The following is a 20,128-nucleotide window of genomic DNA, read 5'->3' on the forward strand; positions in this document are numbered from 1 at the left end:
TGCTTTGTAAGTTTGAGATTGCTTAAAATAAGATTAAAAAATGATCCAAAGACCCAGGCAGTATCAGGTTCTGTCTGCTGCGGCTGCCTTTCCTACAGTGCCAATGGTGGCTCCTCTTACCTTTCCATGCATCAGCAGGCGGATGGTAAGGGTCACGTTCAGGCCACCTTCTGAGACCTTGGACTCCATCCTTCTGCCAAATTGTGGCTGGGGGTGGTGGCTTAAGGCGCTGAGGGTGCTGTGAGGAAGGACAGATGGGGCCCAGAAGGCGTCACCTGGAGAGAGAAGGCACAGCTGCTGCTAGAGAAGAGTCTCATGGCCCATGCACATCCAGGGGCCTCCTGGGTGGCAGTAGGAAGGGGTTGCCCACCCGCCACGTGCTGACCAGGCCTCACATGCTTGGCACAGGGTATGCAGGAGTTCAGGGGAGGGCCTTGGGAGAGGTCTCCAGGGAGGCCCCACGGCTACCTCCCTCCTGACACTGGGCAGGCCACCGCAGCTCCTGGCCAAGGTCTGCATCTGCCCAGGCTCATAGGAGCACCTCTCTCAGCAGCCAGAGACTGGCAGGAGCTACCCCTGTGAGGCCCTGGGGACTCGCATCTCATAGGCCCAGCGCCCTGCAGCTCTGCCCCCTTGCTTCTGCTGTGGCCTCAACACACGGTTGCGGGGTGCCGGAGTCCCCTCGCCAGGGTGTGGGAGCCGGCCCTTCACATCCCGAGCCTGCCATCCTCATCCCCTCATGCTCTCATGTGACTTAGTCTCTGTCAACTAAGCTGCCAAACAGCTGGTGTCCCTGGCAGTTCTCGGCAAGTGCCTTCCACGCACACAGCGCTGTCTGCAGTCATCGTGTCACTGCTGTGCACTGTCGTTCAGTGAACTGACGGAGCCCACTGGGCAAAATTAAGGCCTCATTTTATGATTGACCAGCAAAGAATGATAGTAGTGAAGGTGAGGAGCTCGTGCGACGGTCAGGGCGACTTTGCGCGGCACGGTGGGGACCCTGCTCCGAGGAACTGGGCTCTGCAGAGTCAGTTCCACACCGAGTCCTTCCCTGAAGGGCAACACCTCACCCAGGGGGGCTGCCTCGCAAAATCCACCAGGAACAGAACCCTGTGAAGCCGCACCCCCCACCATAATCGAGCTGCCTGGACACTGCCCTTTGATTCAACCGGTTCACACAGAAGAGGCTATGGGTTAAAAGATGGGACAAAGGGCTTTTTTCTCAATAAAATAGTTCTGTTAAAAATATGCTAAAAGAAAAACACAAAGACAACACAGAGGCAAAGCCCATTCCAACTGCCTGTGTGGTGTGTAAGGAGGATCTGCAAACAGCAGCCACAGGTGTCGGGGTGGAGCCACAGCCACGGATGCACCTCTGCACTGACAAAGTGACTCGCTGTCTACACCTGCGCTTACGCTGTCTACACCCATGCTTACTGTGCTTAAAAACGCATGTATAGGTCACTTCATCAACACACTCAGACTCACAAAATTACTGTAATTTTATTACAAATTGTTATCTGTAATATTATTTGTATTAATTTATAATTTTATTACATTATTATTTGTAATAAAATGACACTTTGAAGGACAAGGATTTTCACGTTGCATTTAACGAGGACTTCACGTAGCACAAAGGGTCCTGAAGATCATCCTTGCATACGAATGCTCTCGCTTCACTGTGTGGCACATCGGCCACATGTGGCTTTTTCAGTTTAAAACTAAACATCCACAAGCACATTTAAAGTGCCAAACAGTCTTGTGTGGGCAGCGGCGGCTGCCGGGGGAAAAGCAGAGAAGCCGTTTCTGGCACCACGGACAGCTCTGCTGGACAGCACAGCTCATGCCATTGCTTCGGTGACTCATTGTAAGTAGTGCGTTCGTGTAGAAAGGTCTCAGAAAGGAGAGAAGAGTATCAGTTCCAATGCATGGCGTGGCCCAATAAGCACCTCTGTGCGCACACGGGCACCCTGAGATAAGCCCGGCTGCAGCCTTTCACCTGTGGGTACCGACGGACCAGCACACATGGACTGGATCTCGGTGTGGCTGCTCTGGAGCTCCGTGCCTCCTTTTTAATTAAAAACTCTCCTCCCTATCAGAGGGACAGCAGGGCCCTGCAGCCATCTGTTATGTCAAGGTTTCCAGCCGAGGGAAGGGAAAGTGGGTCAGCTCCTGCCAGGGGTGCTTGGGGCTCCAGGCTGTCAGCCTCTATCAGTCACACAGGCCAGCGAGCTGCAGCCAGCGCCTCTCTTCATTGCAAGGGCAGCATGAGTGAGGGGCCGTCCTGTGCAGTGCGGGTCACCTGGGACTCAGTGCCCAGGACCCTAGAGGACCTACCCTGCTCCAGTTAGCAGCTCCCAGAGTTGCAGACCACTTGGAAGGCCAGGGTGAACGAGGTGTCAGCTGCTCTCTGGCTGTCCCCGGGCACCTGCCCGTCCATGCCGTCTGCAAAGTGCCCTGGCCTTGCTGCCACCTCTGCGGCTGCTGCTGTCCTTCCCAGCTAACACTGGCCATCTGCCCAGAGTCCATGGGGCAGTTTGGTGGCTACCAGGAAATGAAGGGCTGAAGTGGAGCCTGCAGCAGCCCACGCTGTGACCACGGGCATCCAAGGCCCCATGCGACTGGCCGTTCCTCAGAATGGAGCCCGTTCTGAGGCTTGTCCACCCCTCCCCACACTGTGTTCCAGAAACAGGCAGAGCTCTGGTCCATCCAGGTCCCTCCCTCTGTCCCGTCCAGTGCTGGAGATTTAGCACATTTTAGCCCATGCAATGGGAGGGGAAGAAGAGACAGGCACAGTCATCCCGTGAGGGCCTGGGCCCCCAACCGCCTCATCCCCGTCCCCATCTGCACCCGGGGCCCTCACCTGCCTCCCTTCCTGTCTATACCCAGGGCCCTCACCTGCCTCCCTTCCTGTCTATACCCAGGGCCCTCACCTGCCTCCCTTCCTGTCTATACCCGGGGTCCTCACCTGCCTCCCTTCCTGTCTATACCCGGGGCCCTCACCTGCCTCCCCCTGCCCCAACTGTACCCAAGGCCCTCACCTGCCTCCCTTCTCGTCTATACCCAGGGTCCCCACCTGCCTCCCCCTGCCCCGCATCTACACCCGGGGTCCCCACCTCCTCCCTACTGTCTGCACTTGCCCAGGGGGTCTGTGGACCACCACTCCCAGATGTGTCTCAGGCCAGAACACACTCTGCACCCCAGATCCCAGGGGATGAGCCTAGAGCTGTGGCCACGGGGATTTCAGACACCCACATTTGACATATGTGACCAGCACGACTCCTGGCCTACCCCATCGCATGCATTAACAAACCCAGCAGCCCCCACCCGCCATGTGAGGCACAATCTGAGCTTTTCTGCCCCCTCTTCCACCCCCACTGCCCCCAAATCCTGCCCCACCCTCCAGCCCCTGCTGTCACAGGTGCCAGGGACGCCTCCAAAAAGCAACACAGAGCCCCCTCTCTCCTCCCCGCTCAAGACAACTCTCCAGGGTCCCATTCTCTCAGAGTTCAGTCTAAGGCCTCATCCACACCCTCCAACTGCCACAGGCCCTGAGGGTAAAAGCCCCCAGCACTTCTCCTCCCCGAGACTCCCGCCCTGCCCGGGCCCAGAACACCCTCCTTCCCGCACTCAGTCCTCGCTCCATGGTGGTCCCTCCTCCTGGGGCTTCCCTGTTAGTAATGGCTCCCTCCCCAGAACTCCCTCCCTTCTCCAGTTCATGGCCCCTCCCCAGAACTCCCTCCCTTCTCCAGTTCCCTGCACCGACTCCCAGCTCACACAGTGGCCCTGACGCATAGCTACGGAAGCAGAGAGGGTCTCGGCACCCACAGTGGAGACGGTCACTAAGATGGGGAGATCCAGGTGGATGGAGTGAAGGTGCCCTGAGGACACACAGGCTGAAGGGGGCTGAGTGTGGGGCCTAGAGGTGGGGACAGTCCATGCGTAGATCTAGGGTGCAGATCCCCTTACAGAGGACACAGGGCCAGCGCTGGGAGCCCAATTTAGCCACAGCCTTGGGGTCAGTCCTGGCAGGGCCAGCCTCAGCTGCAGAGACGCCTCATCCAAGGCCCTGTGGATCGGCTGGACCTGCCGCACAGACCATGCCCGCTTCCCCTCCTCCCAGGTGTGAACATGAACACAGTCTGGGCACAGTAAGCCCCATGAGACAGGACCGTGCCTCATGCCCCGGGAGAGATGGGACTGCACCCCTGACGTGCACTTGCAGCTCCCCTTTCTCAGGCCAGGGACTAATGCGCTGTTTCCTTGTTCTGCACAATGACTGGAGAGAATTAACCAACGCCAGGGGCAGAAACCTCCAGCCTTCTTGGTTCATGACCCTTGTAGATGAACTTCCCCTGTTTTCTGCACTGCTTAGACCAGAAGACAGGAAGCCGTGACTGCCGCACCCTCTGACGGGTTAAACGTACCCTTCCCCGAAACAGGCACTGCCCGTCACCCTCAAACACTGTGACTGCGCCCACCTCGTAGGAAGGACGCCGCGATCCTGCTAAAAGCCCCTCAGCCTCTACCTGCCTGAGGGCACCCTTCCCCTGCCTGCTTCCGAGGGCGGACTCCATTCCTCTGGAGTTGGTGTCTCCGGGTGGGCCAGCCTCCAACCACCTTTGAATAAACCCCCCTTACATTAGATTCTGACCCTGTGTGATTTTAGGCCGGTGGGGCTCTGTGGAATGCAGGCTGTGTAGACGTCCTGCCTCAGGGGCTGCTTCTACTGGGTGACAGGCACGGCATAATTGACACAACCCAGGAGGCTGGCGCCTGAGGTCAAAGGGGCGCAGAGGCCCCGGGGCTGTGTGGGAGGAGGGGCTGGGCCAGGGGAGCAGGTGCTCAGTGAGAGCTCTGATGGCCCCGTGCGGCAGTGTAGACGGACTCACCATTTATCCTTGAGTGTGTAATGTGGCGCCGTGGCCTTTTATAGGTATCACTGATTGTTAATAGGCTGCACAAACTTAAAGTCTACAGTGTGACAGTCTTGCCCGTGTATACACCTGGAGCTGCCCCACAGCAGCTCACAGAAGTCTGCAGTCCTTGGTCCCCCGCGGTCCTTGCTCCCGCTGCACCCGCCACTGCCCCCCGACAATCACCCACTTGTGGTCACTATAGACTCTGGGACTTTCAGAAGTCGATACAAATGGAATCACGTCATAAGTATTCTTTTGTGTCTGGCTTCTCTTACTTGGTATTTACTGAAGATGTATCCATGCTGCTGAGCGTATCAGCGTTCCTTTCTGTTTAGAATTCCACTGTGGGAAAATACCACCACTGGCTTCCATTCACCCAGTGAAGAACATTCGAGCTGTTTCCAAGGGGAGCTACCCAAATAAAGCTGCTCTGGACATCTGCGCACAGTTCTTCTCAAGGAAGCACATTCATTTCCTGCAGGTACCACCTAGGAGTAGAACGGCGGGATCCTGCGGTAGCTGCACGCGGAACGTCCTAAGAAACTGTTCAAGGCCATGGCACAGCAGTTCCACTATCTACATTCCCCTCAGCAGTGCAGAGTTCCAGGTTCTATTATCTATATTCCCTCAGCAGCACACACAGAGTTCCAGGTTCCATTATCTATATTCCCTCAGCAGCACACAGAGCTCCAGGTTCTATTATCTACATTCCCCTCAGCAGTGCACACAGAGTTCCAGGTTCTATTATCTATATTCCCTCAGCAGTGCACAGAGTTCCAGGTTCTATTACCTACATTCCCCCAGCAGCACACAGAGCTCCAGGTTCTATTATCTATATTCCCTCAGCAGTGCACAGAGTTCCATGTTCTATTATCTATATTCCCTCAGCAGTGCACACAGAGTTCCAGGTTCTATTATCTATATTCCCTCAGCAGTGCACACAGAGTTCCAGGTTCTATTATCTATATTCCCTCAGCAGTGCACACAGAGTTCCAGGTTCTATTATCTATATTCCCTCAGCAGTGCACAGAGTTCCAGGTTCTATTATCTATATTCCCTCAGCAGCGCACAGAGTTCCAGGTTCTATTATCTATATTCCCTCAGCAGTGCACACAGAGTTCCAGGTTCTATTATCTATATTCCCTCAGCAGTGCACACAGAGTTCCAGGTTCTATTATCTATATTCCCTCAGCAGTGCACACAGAGTTCCAGGTTCTATTATCTATATTCCCTCAGCAGTGCACACAGAGCTCCAGGTTCTATTATCTACATTCCCCTCAGCAGTGCACACAGAGTTCCAGGTTCTATTACCTACATTCCCCCAGCAGCACACAGAGCTCCAGGTTCTATTATCTATATTCCCTCAGCAGTGCATACAGAGTTCCAGGTTCTATTATCTATATTCCCTCAGCAGTGCACAGAGTTCCATGTTCTATTATCTATATTCCCTCAGCAGTGCACACAGAGTTCCAGGTTCTATTATCTATATTCCCTCAGCAGTGCACACAGAGCTCCAGGTTCTATTATCTACATTCCCCTCAGCAGTGCACACAGAGTTCCAGGTTCTATTACCTACATTCCCCCAGCAGCACACAGAGCTCCAGGTTCTATTATCTATATTCCCTCAGCAGTGCACACAGAGTTCCAGGTTCTATTATCTATATTCCCTCAGCAGTGCACAGAGTTCCATGTTCTATTATCTATATTCCCTCAGCAGTGCACACAGAGTTCCAGGTTCTATTATCTATATTCCCTCAGCAGTGCACACAGAGTTCCAGGTTCTATTATCTATATTCCCTCAGCAGTGCACACAGAGTTCCAGGTTCTATTATCTATATTCCCTCAGCAGTGCACAGAGTTCCAGGTTCTATTATCTATATTCCCTCAGCAGCGCACAGAGTTCCAGGTTCTATTATCTATATTCCCTCAGCAGTGCACACAGAGTTCCAGGTTCTATTACCTACATTCCCCCAGCAGCACACAGAGCTCCAGGTTCTATTATCTATATTCCCTCAGCAGTGCACACAGAGTTCCAGGTTCTATTATCTATATTCCCTCAGCAGTGCAGAGTTCCAGGTTCTATTATCTATATTCCCTCAGCAGTGCACAGAGTTCCAGGTTCTATTATCTATATTCCCTCAGCAGTGCACAGAGTTCCAGGTTCTATTATCTATATTCCCTCAGCAGTGCACAGAGTTCCGGGCTCTATTATCTATATTCCCTCAGCACACAGAGTTCCAGGTTCCATTATCTACATTCCCCTCAGCAGTGCACACAGAGTTCCAGGTTCTATTATCTATATTCCCTCAGCAGTGCACACAGAGTTCCAGGTTCTATTATCTATATTCCCTCAGTAGCACACAGAGCTCCAGGTTCTATTATCTACATTCCCCTCAGCAGTGCACACAGAGTTCCAGGTTCTATTATCTATATTCCCTCAGCAGTGCAGAGTTCCAGGTTCTATTATCTATATTCCCTCAGCAGTGCACACAGAGTTCCAGGTTCTATTATCTATATTCCCTCAGCAGTGCACACAGAGTTCCAGGTTCTATTATCTACATTCCCTCAGCAGTGCACAGAGTTCCATGTTCTATTATCTACATTCCCCTCAGCAGTGCACACAGAGTTCCATGTTCTATTATCTACATTCCCCTCAGCAGTGCACACAGAGTTCCATGTTCTATTATCTACATTCCCCTCAGCAGTGCACACAGAGTTCCATGTTCTATTATCTATATTCCCTCAGCAGTGCACACAGAGTTCCATGTTCTATTATCTACATTCCCCCAGCAGTGCACAGAGCTCCAGGTTCTATTATCTATATTCCCTCAGCAGTGCACAGAGTTCCGGGTTCTATTATCTATATTCCCTCAGCAGCACACAGAGCTCCAGCTCCTCCACGCCCCTGCAAACACCTGGTCCGGTCAGCCTTTTCAGTGCTGGCCAGCGGGCGTGCAGTGCTGTCTAGCTGCAGGGTGCCGCCAGGCAGGACCCCTCCACGTGCTCGCATGCTGGCCTCATGGCCTGTCTGCTCCATTCTCTCCCATGGCAGAGGAGCCGCTGGAAACTGTCCCTGTGACAGCTGCGAGGCCACATCTCCCACCCCCGGCAGTGACAGACACAGTCCAGGCCCCTGGGTGGGCCAAGTTCTCAGGTCAGGGACACAGCACTCCTTACTTTCGGCTACTGGAGGAACGGGGTGGCTGGCTGGAGCCACTCTTAGCTCCAAGACAGAGCAGAAACAGGCCTCCGTCTCGGAGCTACGCTGACTTCTAAAAGCTCCCTTTGGTTTTCAAAAGTATCTTTTCTTTAATGTCATATTGGAGAGAATCTGGGGGGGATCAGAAACGGCAGGTGAAATCTCCAGGTACTTGAATGCTCTTCCCTGGACACCAGTGCCACAGGCGGATGGACACGCCCCTGAGGGCTGAGCAGCACTCACGGCAACAAACATCTGTAACCACCTCAACATACTGCTGCAAGAGCCGTGGGAGGAGACTCAGGAACTGTTCAAACGTCCCCAGGCTAGGGAGAGAGGCAACCAGGCCCGAAGCTCCCCTGCCTCTAACTCCAGAGCATCCTTTCCCAAGGGTGGGCTGCAGAAGAAGGGGGAAGGAGGTTGGCCGTGGCCCTGGCCACGAGGAGGGGAGGAAGGGGTGCCAGGCGACCACACTGCCTGGACCGTTGCTGTCTGCCCAAGGTGGAGACCAGGTTTCCTGCTCTGAGCTGTGCCTGCCAGAAAGCACAGGTGCTCTCCCTGCATTCAGAGGTGGGCTGGGTCTTCACAATGGAGGCATCAGGGAACAGTAAAGATGGTCCTGACAGCTTCTAAACAGGCCCCAGGCTTGATGTGACTTAATGATTTCTACAGTCAGAGGAAGCGCACATCAGAGGCTGCTGGCCCGCACGCATGCAGCTCATGGCAGCTTGGGGCGCTTACATTTAACAGGCACAGCTCCTCTCTCCACTCCACCATCTCTGAAGCCCCTGTGAGCGCTCCTGCCTGAACCCCCACTCCCACACACATCACTCTTTGTCTCCAAAGATGAAACAGACCCAGGATTAGGGCATCAATGCAGCTCCAGTCATGCAACAGTGCACAGGCCAGAATGCAAGATTTCTTTCTTTACTTACTTGCTTATGGCAAAGTGGTATTGAGCCCATAAAGGTACATTTAGGAAGCTAACACACCAAGACTATTTAACATGCAAACCTTATAATCGTTCCATGTATAGATACTGTCCACGTGTGTAACATGTGTTTATTCACTTTAGCTTCACTCAAAACCCACAATGGATTTAAGAATTCAGCTCCAATGGTGGGTCTAAAAGCACTGAAGCTGCACACAGGAGGCTGGCGGGAGCAGAGCTGCCTGTGGTATCACACGCCGTGTCACTGTGGAGCAGGGCCCTGCCCCGGAGCAGGTGTCTGCCATGGGGAAGGTGCTGCGTGCGGTGGCGTGTGGGCGGCCCCGGCTGGGAGGCACCGGGTCGGGGAGGGGCCAGCCCACCCTGCTGTGGTGTGGGAGGTGGGACTACAGGAGCAGGGTGGGCTGCTCCAGCCCTGGTTCCCGCCTGCAGGCGCCCATAAATGCAAGGAGCAGACTGCATTTGCACCCTGGAGGTAACACCAGTTATTAATTAATAACTTATTTTCACAAACATCTCCTAGGCAGTCACTAAGCTTTGGGCTCTGTGCTGTCCTTGAAGAAAAACAGGAAAAACAAGGTGCCTTCCCAAGAAAGGAACTGTCATTATCAAAGTAACAGAAACAGGTGACACAGAAGAGCTGCAGGAGCAGGAGGAGGGCCCAGGCTCAGGGCAGGGCTCAGCTACGGGAGACCCCTCTGCCCTGTGCAGCCTCCCTGGGATTCGTACACGGCCAGGACAGGTACCCAGCAGAGTGTGCAGACCCCAGTGCTCCTGAGGAGAGACCCTGAGAACTGCTGACCCCCTCCGGAAATGCCCATGGGTCAGCAGCGACGCAGGGCCATCCCCGGAGGACAGAGCTGCAGGCACAGCTGCAAGCGCAGGTCGGGGAAAGGCGGCCCAACCTTCCAGAGTCTGGCTTGTCTCTCTTTGCTGTGGGTTGGTACTAGACATCTATTGATAAGAGCAGCAGTGACAACAGTGAGGTCGTCATGAAGCCAGGGCTCTCTGGGAAGCCTGGGGAGTGTGTAGCAGTTGCAGCCTCTATACAGGGCAACCTGGCAGAATGTACCAATAGTCTAAAATACTTGCCATCTTTAAACCAGAAAATTATGTTTGCAGAAATCTCTCCTCCCACAAAAAAGGGCACAGATATTCAAAAAGTAGGTGCCCGGAATGGCGACGCTGTTTGCCTGGGTGCCCACTGGAAACCAGCACCAACGTGTGCACAGCTGGGTAACGAGGCCACTAGTGACAGTGTCCCCCGCACCAAGGAGCTCCTGTCTGCTTCTGGCCGGGCCTGTCCTCAGCAGCTGGTGTCGGCTGATGCCTTTGCTTGTCCCTCCAACTGAACGAGGTGCGGAGCCACCATCACCCTGTCTTACGGATGGAAGGACTGACGCTAGAGAGGCTGGAGGGCCTGCACTGGAGACACAGCTGAGCAAGGCAAAGCTGCAGCCCCAGCAGCTCCGGCATCTGTGCTCTCAGATGCCACATGCACAAAAGGAGTGGCAAGGCTGCTGCTTCTGGGAAATGGAGCACACAAGCGCTTCCCAGTCCTTCCCGCCAAATACAACAGAAGAGCCTGGATACTCTATCCACAACAAACACAACAAGACTGAAATGCGTAGGGAAGGTAGACAGCCAGGGACCCGGGCAGCCAGGGAACGGCATGGTGGTGAACCCCCTGGGCTTTCTCTATGTCTCTCAGACTTGGAAGTGGAAAAGCTGGCAAGCCGGAAATGCCAACAGGCACAGACAAGAAAAGGGCCCCAACAAAAGTCTGCTCTCTCCAGCCGAAGGGTCAGTGAAGGGACACCGCAGTGAGGCTGGAAATGTGGGGCAGCAGCTCCTTTATTCCACCAGGCACCACGGAGGACACGATGCCCCTCCCCACCCAGGCAGCAAAGGCCGCATACGGAGCCTAGACCTCCACCCTCACCAGGCTGTCAAGAGGCTCCCGAACCCCACGCTGGGGTGGCTTCAGAGCAGGCTGAGCAGGGACAGGGGCTCTCATCCCCGCAGGTGGTGAGCTCTTGCCCCCTGGTGTCAGTGGAGGCGACGGGGGGGCAGTGATGAGGGAGCCCCCTCCTCTGAGCAGCGAGGTTTCTGCACAGGCCTCCAGGGCCCCAGAGCTCCCACCCCTGCCCAGCGGCAACGAGGCCTCCTCCACACCTCACCACGTTCTCTGCCCTTGGTACCAGCAGACGCCGAGTGGAAAGCCTGGACTTTCACCTCTTGTTTCCCCTGCTGGAGAAGTATCAGAGGCAGCCAGCTAAGTAGAAGGTTTATATAACCAGAGTCTCATAACATAATATCCAGAAGGTCCAGATTTCAAACAGAAAATCACCTGTTATACAAAGAACCCAAAAGATCTCAAACTGAATGAAGGACAGTGTCAGCCCCAGGATGACAGAGCTGTCGGAATCCTCTGACAAAGAGGTGAAAGCAGCCTTCATAAAAATGCTTCAGCGAACAAGCAGGAACACTCTAAACAAATGAGAAAACAGAATAGAATGTCTCCACAGAGAAGCCAATTCCCACCAAGCTAATGGGAGATGCAGAGAACTAAAAGGGAACGATAGAACTAGAAAGTACCGTAACAGAGTGGAAGAGTCAGGGGAGAGAAGCAGGGAGCTGTGAGAAAAAACAACAGAAAGTACCATTCCCAACAAGAGGGAGAAAACAGACCAAAGATGCACAGACGGGGCCCCTGAGACCTGTGAGACACGAGGAGGACCTAACATTCATGTCCTTAGGGTACCAGAAAAAGAGAACAAAGGGGATGGGGATAAAGACTCTTGAAAAAATAACAGCTAAAACTTCCCAAATTTGGCAAAAAGTAAAAACCCACATATTCAAGAAGCTGAGTAAACCCCAAACAGGATAAATCCAAGAAAATCCACACAAACACCATTGTAGTCAAGAGTCTAAAAACCAAAGGCAAATAATAATTCTTGAAAGCAGCAAGACATGACCCTACGCTACAGGAGGGAGACAAGGGCTGACGTGGATTTCAGGCGAGAAGCCTCAGAGGCCAGGAGGATGTGGCCCGAAACTGCTCAGTGCTGAAAAGGACAGAAGTGCCAACTGGAATGATATATCCAGTGAAAATAATCAGGAATAAAGACATTATGGGATGAAGTAAAATTAAGAGAAGTTGCTGCCAGCGTGCCTACACTGGGAGATGAAATAACTATGAAATTTTGGAATATCAGGAAGGAAGAAAGAACACAGAAGGCAAACATGTGAGTGCATAGAAAGGCTTCACTCTCGTCTTGAGTTTTCTAAGTTATGATTGATGGCTGATGCAAAAATTATAGCATTGATATGTACAGAATGTTTAGGAAATATTTAAAGCAACTACATCATAAATGAGGGACAGTAAAAAAAATTATAAAGGAAGTTACAGTTTTTTCCCTCAAACTGGTGAAATGTTGACAGCAGTAGAATTGACAACATATATAAGCCTGGGCAACGTGGCAAAATCCTGTCTCTACAAAAACATTTTAAAAATTAGCTGGGTGTGGTGGTGCCTGTCTGTGGTCCCAGCTACTGGCGAGGCTGAGGTGGGAGGAAGGCTGCAGCCTGATTAGTCAAGGCTATAGTGAGCCATGATTGTGTCACTGCACTCCAGCCTGGGCAACAGAGCAAGATCCTGTCTCAAACATACACGCACACAGGTGTGACATAGATGTATATATGTGCATACATGTTGCATATGTGTATGTTATGTGTATCCTTGTGTATATATGTATATACATATGTGCTGTGTGTGTGTGTATATACACGCTATATACTTAGAATTCAGTACATGAATGTATATATGTATGATATACTACCTGGAGCAAGCACTAAAAAAGAAAGTCATAGAGATACATACTCAAAAATGCTACTGATAAAATAAAATTCCGAAAAAATGTTCACTAACTCACAGGAAGACAGAAAAAAAACCTAAAACCACAGAAACAAAAAACAGAACCAACAAAATTAAAAATGAGGCTAGGTGCGGTGGCTCACGCCTATAATCCCAGCACTTTGGGCGGTCAAGGTGGGAGGATCACTTGAGCCCAGGAGTTCAAGGCCAGCCTGGGCAACACAGGAAGCCCCTGTCTCTACAAAATGTAAAAATAAATTGGCTGGGCATGGTGGTGCAAGCCTGTGGTCCCAGCTACTTGAGAGGCTGGGGTGGGGGGATCACTTCAGCCCAGAAGAGGCTGCAGTGAGCCATGATCACACTACTGTACTCTAGCCTGGATGACAGAGTAGGACCCTATCTCAAAATAAATAAATACAAAAGATAAATAAAGGGCGAAATGCCAGATTTAAGCCCTAACATCTCAATACCGTAATAACTTTAAGTATAAATGATCCAAATACACCAATAGAAGCACAGATTGGCAGAGTGGATTTAAAAATATGACCCCATCATATACTGTCTACAGAAAACTCACTTCAAATAGAATGATATAAGCAAACTGAAGATAAACTAATGGGAAAAAGTGTATCATGCAACCATTAATCAAAAGAAAGCAGGAGTGGCTATGTTAGTATCAGAAAAAATGGACATCAGAGCAATGAAAATGATCAGAGACAGAGAGGGACATTACATAACGATAAAAGAGTCTGAATACGCAATAGCAACCCTAAATGGGTATGAGTCAAATAACAGAGCTGTAAAATATGTGAAGCAGAGACTAATAGTAGTGAAAAGAAAAATATAAAAATCTACAACAATAGTTGAAGACTTTATTACTGTCAACAACTGAAAGAAAAACTGGGCAGAGAATTAGCAAAGGATTTGGAAGAACTCAACACTCTCAACCAACGGGGTCTAATGAATGCTTCCGGAACACTCTGTCCAGCATCAGCAGAATTCATACTCTTTTCCTGCATGTACAGAATCTATAACAGGATAGACCATATCCTTGGCCATAGAAGAAATCCCAACAAATTTAACAGAATTGAAACCATAGTGTATGTTCTCAGACCACAGCTGAATCCAACCAGAATCAATCATGGGAAGATAACAAGAGAAGTTCCAAGCACTTGGAAATGAAATACAGACATGAACAATCCATGGGTCAAAGAGGGAATCTCAAGGAACATCAAAAAACACATGGACCTGAATGAAAATAAAAACATAGCATATCAGAAATCTCAGGACACAACTATAGCAGTGCTGAGAGGGAAACCTGTGGCATGAAACACACACATTTGAAGAGAGAAAAGCCTCCAATCAATAATCTAAGCACTCACTTTAAGAATCTAATAATAGAAGAACAAAATAAATCCAAGTAAGCAGCAGAAGGCAATACTAAAGACCAGAACTTGGCGCTGGTGTAAAAATGACAAACAGGCCAGTGGAGGAGAAGGGAGAACGGAGAACGGAGAGCCTGGAGGGAAACCCCGCAGCTGCAGCCAATCCATCCATCTTCAGCAAAGACACCAGGAACACACATCGGGGAAGGACAGTTTCTTCAGTGAATCGTGTTGGGGAAACTTGATGTCCCTATGCAGAAGAATGAAATTAGACCCTCATCTCACACCATCTATAAAAGTCAACTCAAAATGGGTTAAAGACTTAAATGTAAGATCTACAACTATAAAACCACTAAGAAAAAACACAGGGCAAAATTCCATGACACTGGTCTAGTTAATGATTTTTTTTTTTTTTTAATATGGCCCTCAAAGCATAGGCAACAAAAGCAGAAAGTAGAAAAATGGCATTATAACAAACTAAAAAGCTTCTGCATAACAAACAACAGAGTGAAGAGACAACCTAGGGAACTGGAAAAAAAATGCAAACCATACAACATCTGATAAGGAGTTAATACTCAAACTGTATAAGGAACTCAAACAACTCAATAGCAAGAAAACAGATACCAGATTTAAAAACAATGGCAAAGAAACGGAATGGAAGCTTCTCAGAAGATGACATACAAACTGCTAACAGGTATATGAAAAAGTGCACAACATCACTAATCATCAGGAAAAATGCAAATTAAAACCACAATGGGATATTGACTCATACCTGTTAGAATGACTATTATCAAAAAGACAAAAGATAAGTTTTGGTGAGGACATGGACAGAAGGGAACCCTTGTACAGTACTGATGGGAAACTAAGTTAGTACAGTCATTATGGAAAACAGTACAGAAGTTCCTCAAAAAACTAAAACTAGAACCACCATAGGATCCAGCAGTCTCACTTCAGGGCATATACCCAAGTCACTATAGTGAGGAGACACATGCAGGCCCATGTTGATTGTGGCACGACTCACAACATCCAAGATACGGTTGAATCAGCCTAAGTGTTCATGGAGAAACGAACGGATAAAGAAAATGTCACACACACACAGACACACACACAGAAAGAAACGATGTCATCTGTGACATCGCAGATGAACCTGGAGGACATTATAACAAGTAAAATGAACCAGGCACAGAAAGACAAATACTGCATGATCTCACGCATGTAGAATCTAAAAAAGTGCATCTCACAGAAGCAGAGGGTGCGATGGTGGCTGTCAGGGACTGCGGGGGTTGGGGGAAATGGGAGCTGTTGGTCACTGGGCACGAGTTCAGTTAGACAGGAGGCAAGCAGGGCTGCAGAGCTGTGGTGCAGCACAGCGACTATGGGTGAGAACAATGTATACTTGAAAACTGCTGAGAGTAGATTTTAAATTTTTTGTAGAGATGGGGTCTCTTTCTATGTTGCCTAGGCTGTTGCCTGAGATAGGTAGGTCGCTGGAGTCTAGGAGTTCAAGACCAGACTGGGCAAAATAGAGAGACTCCATCTCTACAAAGTGTTGAAAAAATTAGCTGGGTGTGGTGGTGTGCACCTGTGGTCTCAACTCCTGGGAGACTGAGGTGGGAGGATCGCTCGAGCCACAAACAAAAGTATGTGAGGTGATGAATATGTTAATTAGCTTGATTTAATCATTCCACACACAAACAAACATGAACAAATAGAATTCAGCAATATACCACAAGAGTTATATGCTATAACCATTCTTCCTGTGATACAAGGCTGGCTCAGGGTTGGAAAATCTATCTGTGTAATCCACCTTATTAACAGACTAAAGAAAGCGCACAATCATATCAATGCATGCAGAAAAGCCTGTCACAAAACTCAATACCAACTCATGATAAAAATTAAAACGCTCAGAAAAAAAACAGGAATAGAGGCAAATTCTCTCAGCTTGATGAAGGACAGCCAGGAAAGCAGCCACAGCTGTGGCCCACAGCGGGCCCAGGCACGACCGCTCAGGAGCACTTGGCTAGGCATGAGCTGCCTGACGCTGCCAGTGAGCTTCTAAGCTTGGATTCGCCCCTTGCTGAAGCCCCTGGGTACCTTCCCACTGCTGTGCTGTTCAATCCCGGCCCTGAGCCTCCCGCCCAGAGCCCCGCACCTGCCCTCTTGGTCTTGTTTGTCACTGCCCCCTGCCCTCCCACTGGCTCCCCGGCTTCCCTTGCAGGGACAGGGTGAATTCTCCTAACCACTTATCAGGGCCTTCTTCTGAAGGGCATTCCCTACTAGGCCGTACCTGCAACCCCGTCTCTCCTGGCCCTGCTGCAGTCACGTGGGGCACCCTGGCACCGAGAGGGCAGAGGGCACACGTGTCTCCTCCATTCATCACTGAATCCCCAGTTCCCAGCACCGCTCTTGGCCCACAAGGGGGCACAGGATGTATTTAAGGATTAGACAGATTCACACCATGCGTACTGAGCCCAGCTCAATTTCCATGGCCTCCTGGAACGTTCTGAAATTCAGCGATTTCTAAACTCAATACTCAAAGCATCGCAATCCTATTTCCCCTCACACCATCCACTCCCGTGTTTTTCATTCAGTCAGTCACTGAGGGTTTGCTGGGAGTCTGCTGTATGCCAAGCCCAGAGGGAGGCCCAGGGCTGGGTGTGGGGTCATGGCAGGAGAATTTGTGTGGGGCCAGGACCGCAGTGCCCCAGGCGCTCCCCTCCCCTCCGAGGCCCAGGGCCATTCCCAGCCAGTAGGGTAGAGCATTCCAGGAGGGCAACTGGGGAACAAGGCAACAGTCCTGCTTTCGAAGGCTCGATGTGACTTGCAAGTCCACCAGCTCCCAGAAGAGGCCAGAGGAAAACCACTCACGAAAGAAACGTCTTGTCAATAAAAAGGATACAGAGAAAAATGCCACAAAAACAGGACGGACTCTTACGCCACACAACAAAAGCAGACAGCAGAGAACTGCCACCATCTTGCAAGTTCTTGAAACCCATGATTGTTTTTGTCCTTCCTTTATTTGAGCTGCTCCAATTTGAAAGGCTTAGTTCTGTTTTTAATTTCATTGAGTTTGGGTCTTGATGATTTACTCCTTTCTGCTTGTTTTGTTTTGTTTTCTTTTTTTAAAGTTTCTTCAAGTGGAAACTTACATTATTGTTTGAAGACCTTTCCTCTTTTCTAATGGATGCTGTCATGCTATAAATTTCTCTAGGGGCACTGATTTACTAGTAGCCTATAGATTTTTTTTCATTTTCTCTTACTTCAAAGTATTTTCTAATTTTCTTTGATACTTCCTCTTCGACTAGGGCATTATTTAGAGGTGTGTGTTTTGATTTTCAAGTACTTGGAAAATTTCTAGTTATCTCTGATTATTGATTTATAGTTTAATTCTACTGTGGCCAGAAAATACATGTTACATGATTTACATTATTTTAAATGTGTTAGGCTTTAGTTTTTTACATGGAATATGGCCTGCCTCGGGGAACATCCCATGTGCACATAAAAACCATGTGTACTGTGGTGTCTGGATTGTCTGCAGGTCTCGGAAGCTCCATTCATTTCTCCTAGTCCTTTTTCTATTGCTCAGCATGGATCATTTGTACTGAGCTGTCCTCATGTTTGCTGACTCTGTGCCCTGTCACTTCCATTGCTACTAAGTCTACATCATGCATTTTTAATTCTGGTTATTAGATTTTTTAGTTCTAAAATTTCCATTTCGTTCTCTAAATCTTCTATTTCCTTGGCCAGGCGCAGTGGCCCACGCTGGTAAACCCAGTACTTTGGCAGGCTGAGGTAGGCAGATCGCTTAAGTTTAGGAGTTTAAGACCAGCCCGGGCAACACAGAGAGACCCCAACTCTACAAAACATTTTTAAAATTAGCCAGGTGTGGTGGCTGCACCTGTGGCTGCAGCTGCTGGGAGGCTGAGATGGGAGGATCGCTTGAGCCTGGGAGGTGGCGGCTGCAGTGAGCTAAGATTGCACCACTGCACTCCAGCCTGGGTGACAGAGCGAGACCCTGTCTCACTCAAACAAACAAACAAAACCTTTGCTTTCGCTGTGTAGAGCTCCTATTTTTCCATTCACTGTGAGAGGGCTCGCGCTTCCTCCTGGAGCACGGTGGTGCAGCTGCTCTGAGGATCTTGTGGGATCCTCCACCAGGAAGGACCCCAGGCTGGCGTGTGTTGCTCATCTCCCGGCTGGAAAGGCTGAGTTCCCACTTCTTCCTCTGCTGAGCACGGACGTCGAGTTGTCCCTGGTCTGTCTGAATATTGTCCTAACACTCCAGTGATCACTTAAATCTTATGCAGAACCACGACATTCTTATTTTGTCTAGTTACTTCCAAAGTCTCTGTGGGCTGTGGCTCCAACGTCAGTTCTGTTCTGAGAGCTTCTGCACCTCTGTTTAACTCTGTGCCACGTGTGTGCCACCCAGTGCCCGGCTGGGACCTGGGGGTCATCAACCCTGCAGTCCCCTTGTCAAAGCCTTTGCTGTGCTGTGTGTGGTCAGATCCACACATAGAGTGCAGGCAGTGCCCAGCAATGCACATACAACTTCATGAAATCCCTTTCTCAAACTCGCCCCTCTCTGTGATCTCCAGGGCTTTCTGGCCAGGGTCTGGCTTTTGCCACAGTGCCAGAAACTTCCTGCACCTGCATCCCATCTAGGGCCAAGAGGCAGGAGGGCAGAGACAAGAAACAGCCCCAGGAGGACCCCCCACCTGGAGGGCAGGGACGGGAAATGGCCTTGGGAGGGCCCCCTCATTCTCCAGGACAACAGGTCCTCTGGTCAGACAGAATGGTTCTGCCCCTCTGCATTTCCAGTCTGTCAGGCTGCTGTGCCCTGAAAGCCACTGCTGCCACAGGATCGCCTGGGGGTGAGGATAGGAGACAGTGGAAGCTGGAGAAAATGCCAACCAGCAGGAGCTCCCTCTCCGTCCTCAGACAGAAATGCGGAGCTTCTCTGTGACTGCACTTCTGGGTATGTGGCTGCATGGAGTCCAGGCCATGCGGCAAGGGCAGTGAGGACACGGGAAGCTTCCTGCTGGGCCGGACTCCTTTCCAGCCTGCTCCCACTGCTGCCTCCTCGTCCCGAGGGAGCTGCTCCAGTATCTGTGCAGAAGTCCCAGCTGTGCTCAGTGGGAGGGGCGGGGGGGTGTACCCCCATTCCGTTTGACCAGAATCAAACCTCATTTATTTATTTATTTATTTCTGAGATGGAGTTTCACTCTTGTTGCCAAGGTGGGAGTATAGCAGCTTACTGCAACTTCCACCTCCCTGGTTCAAGTGATTCTCCTGCCTCAGCCTCCTGAGTAGCTGGGATTACAGGCGCACGCCACCACACCTGGCTAATTTTTTGTATTTTTAGTAGAGATGGGGTTTCATCATGTTGACCAGGCTGGTCTCAAACTCCTGACCTCAGGTGATTTGCCTGCCTCGGCCTCCCAAAGTGCTGGGATTACAGGCGTGAGCAATTGCGCCTGGCCATTTCATTTTTATATTGATTAAATTGGCAACATCTGTTTAAAACTGGTACCACTATAGAGAAATTCTGACAGATTTGCCAGTTACTCTTTTTTAAAAAAATATTCAAATCAACAGAATGCTAGTAAAATGAATACTGTCCTAGTAAGAAGTGATGTGTAATGCAACAGCGGCCACACAGGGCGACAGCCCCACATTTTTCCATATATAAATCCAGGCTGTCCTAACACAGTAGGGCGAGTTCTTCCTCTGCTTTACACACGAGGCGATGCAGTGCGATGACCCTGAACTGTGACCAGCTGGCTCCAGGCCCAGGTT

At 50.4% G+C, this 20,128-nt stretch overlaps 1 protein-coding gene across 28 annotated transcripts in view; it reads right to left on the reverse strand.

Moving 5' to 3' along the window:
• Positions 1-20,128, reverse strand: part of PCBP3 (poly(rC) binding protein 3) — a 286,185-nt gene that overhangs the window by 45,980 nt on the left and 220,077 nt on the right. For 17 of the 28 annotated variants that reach the window (XM_077995350.1, XM_077995348.1, XM_077995359.1 and 14 more), the window contains one exon: positions 121-275. In XM_077995350.1, the coding sequence (XP_077851476.1) occupies positions 121-275 (155 nt within the window). Of the gene's footprint in view, positions 1-96; positions 280-20,128 lie in introns of those variants that run through there. The other 11 variants (XM_077995374.1, XM_077995372.1, XM_077995373.1 and 8 more) reach the window with 2 other exon arrangements.

This window comes from Macaca mulatta, chromosome 3, assembly GCF_049350105.2.
Source record: "Macaca mulatta isolate MMU2019108-1 chromosome 3, T2T-MMU8v2.0, whole genome shotgun sequence".
Lineage (NCBI taxonomy): Eukaryota > Metazoa > Chordata > Mammalia > Primates > Cercopithecidae > Macaca > Macaca mulatta.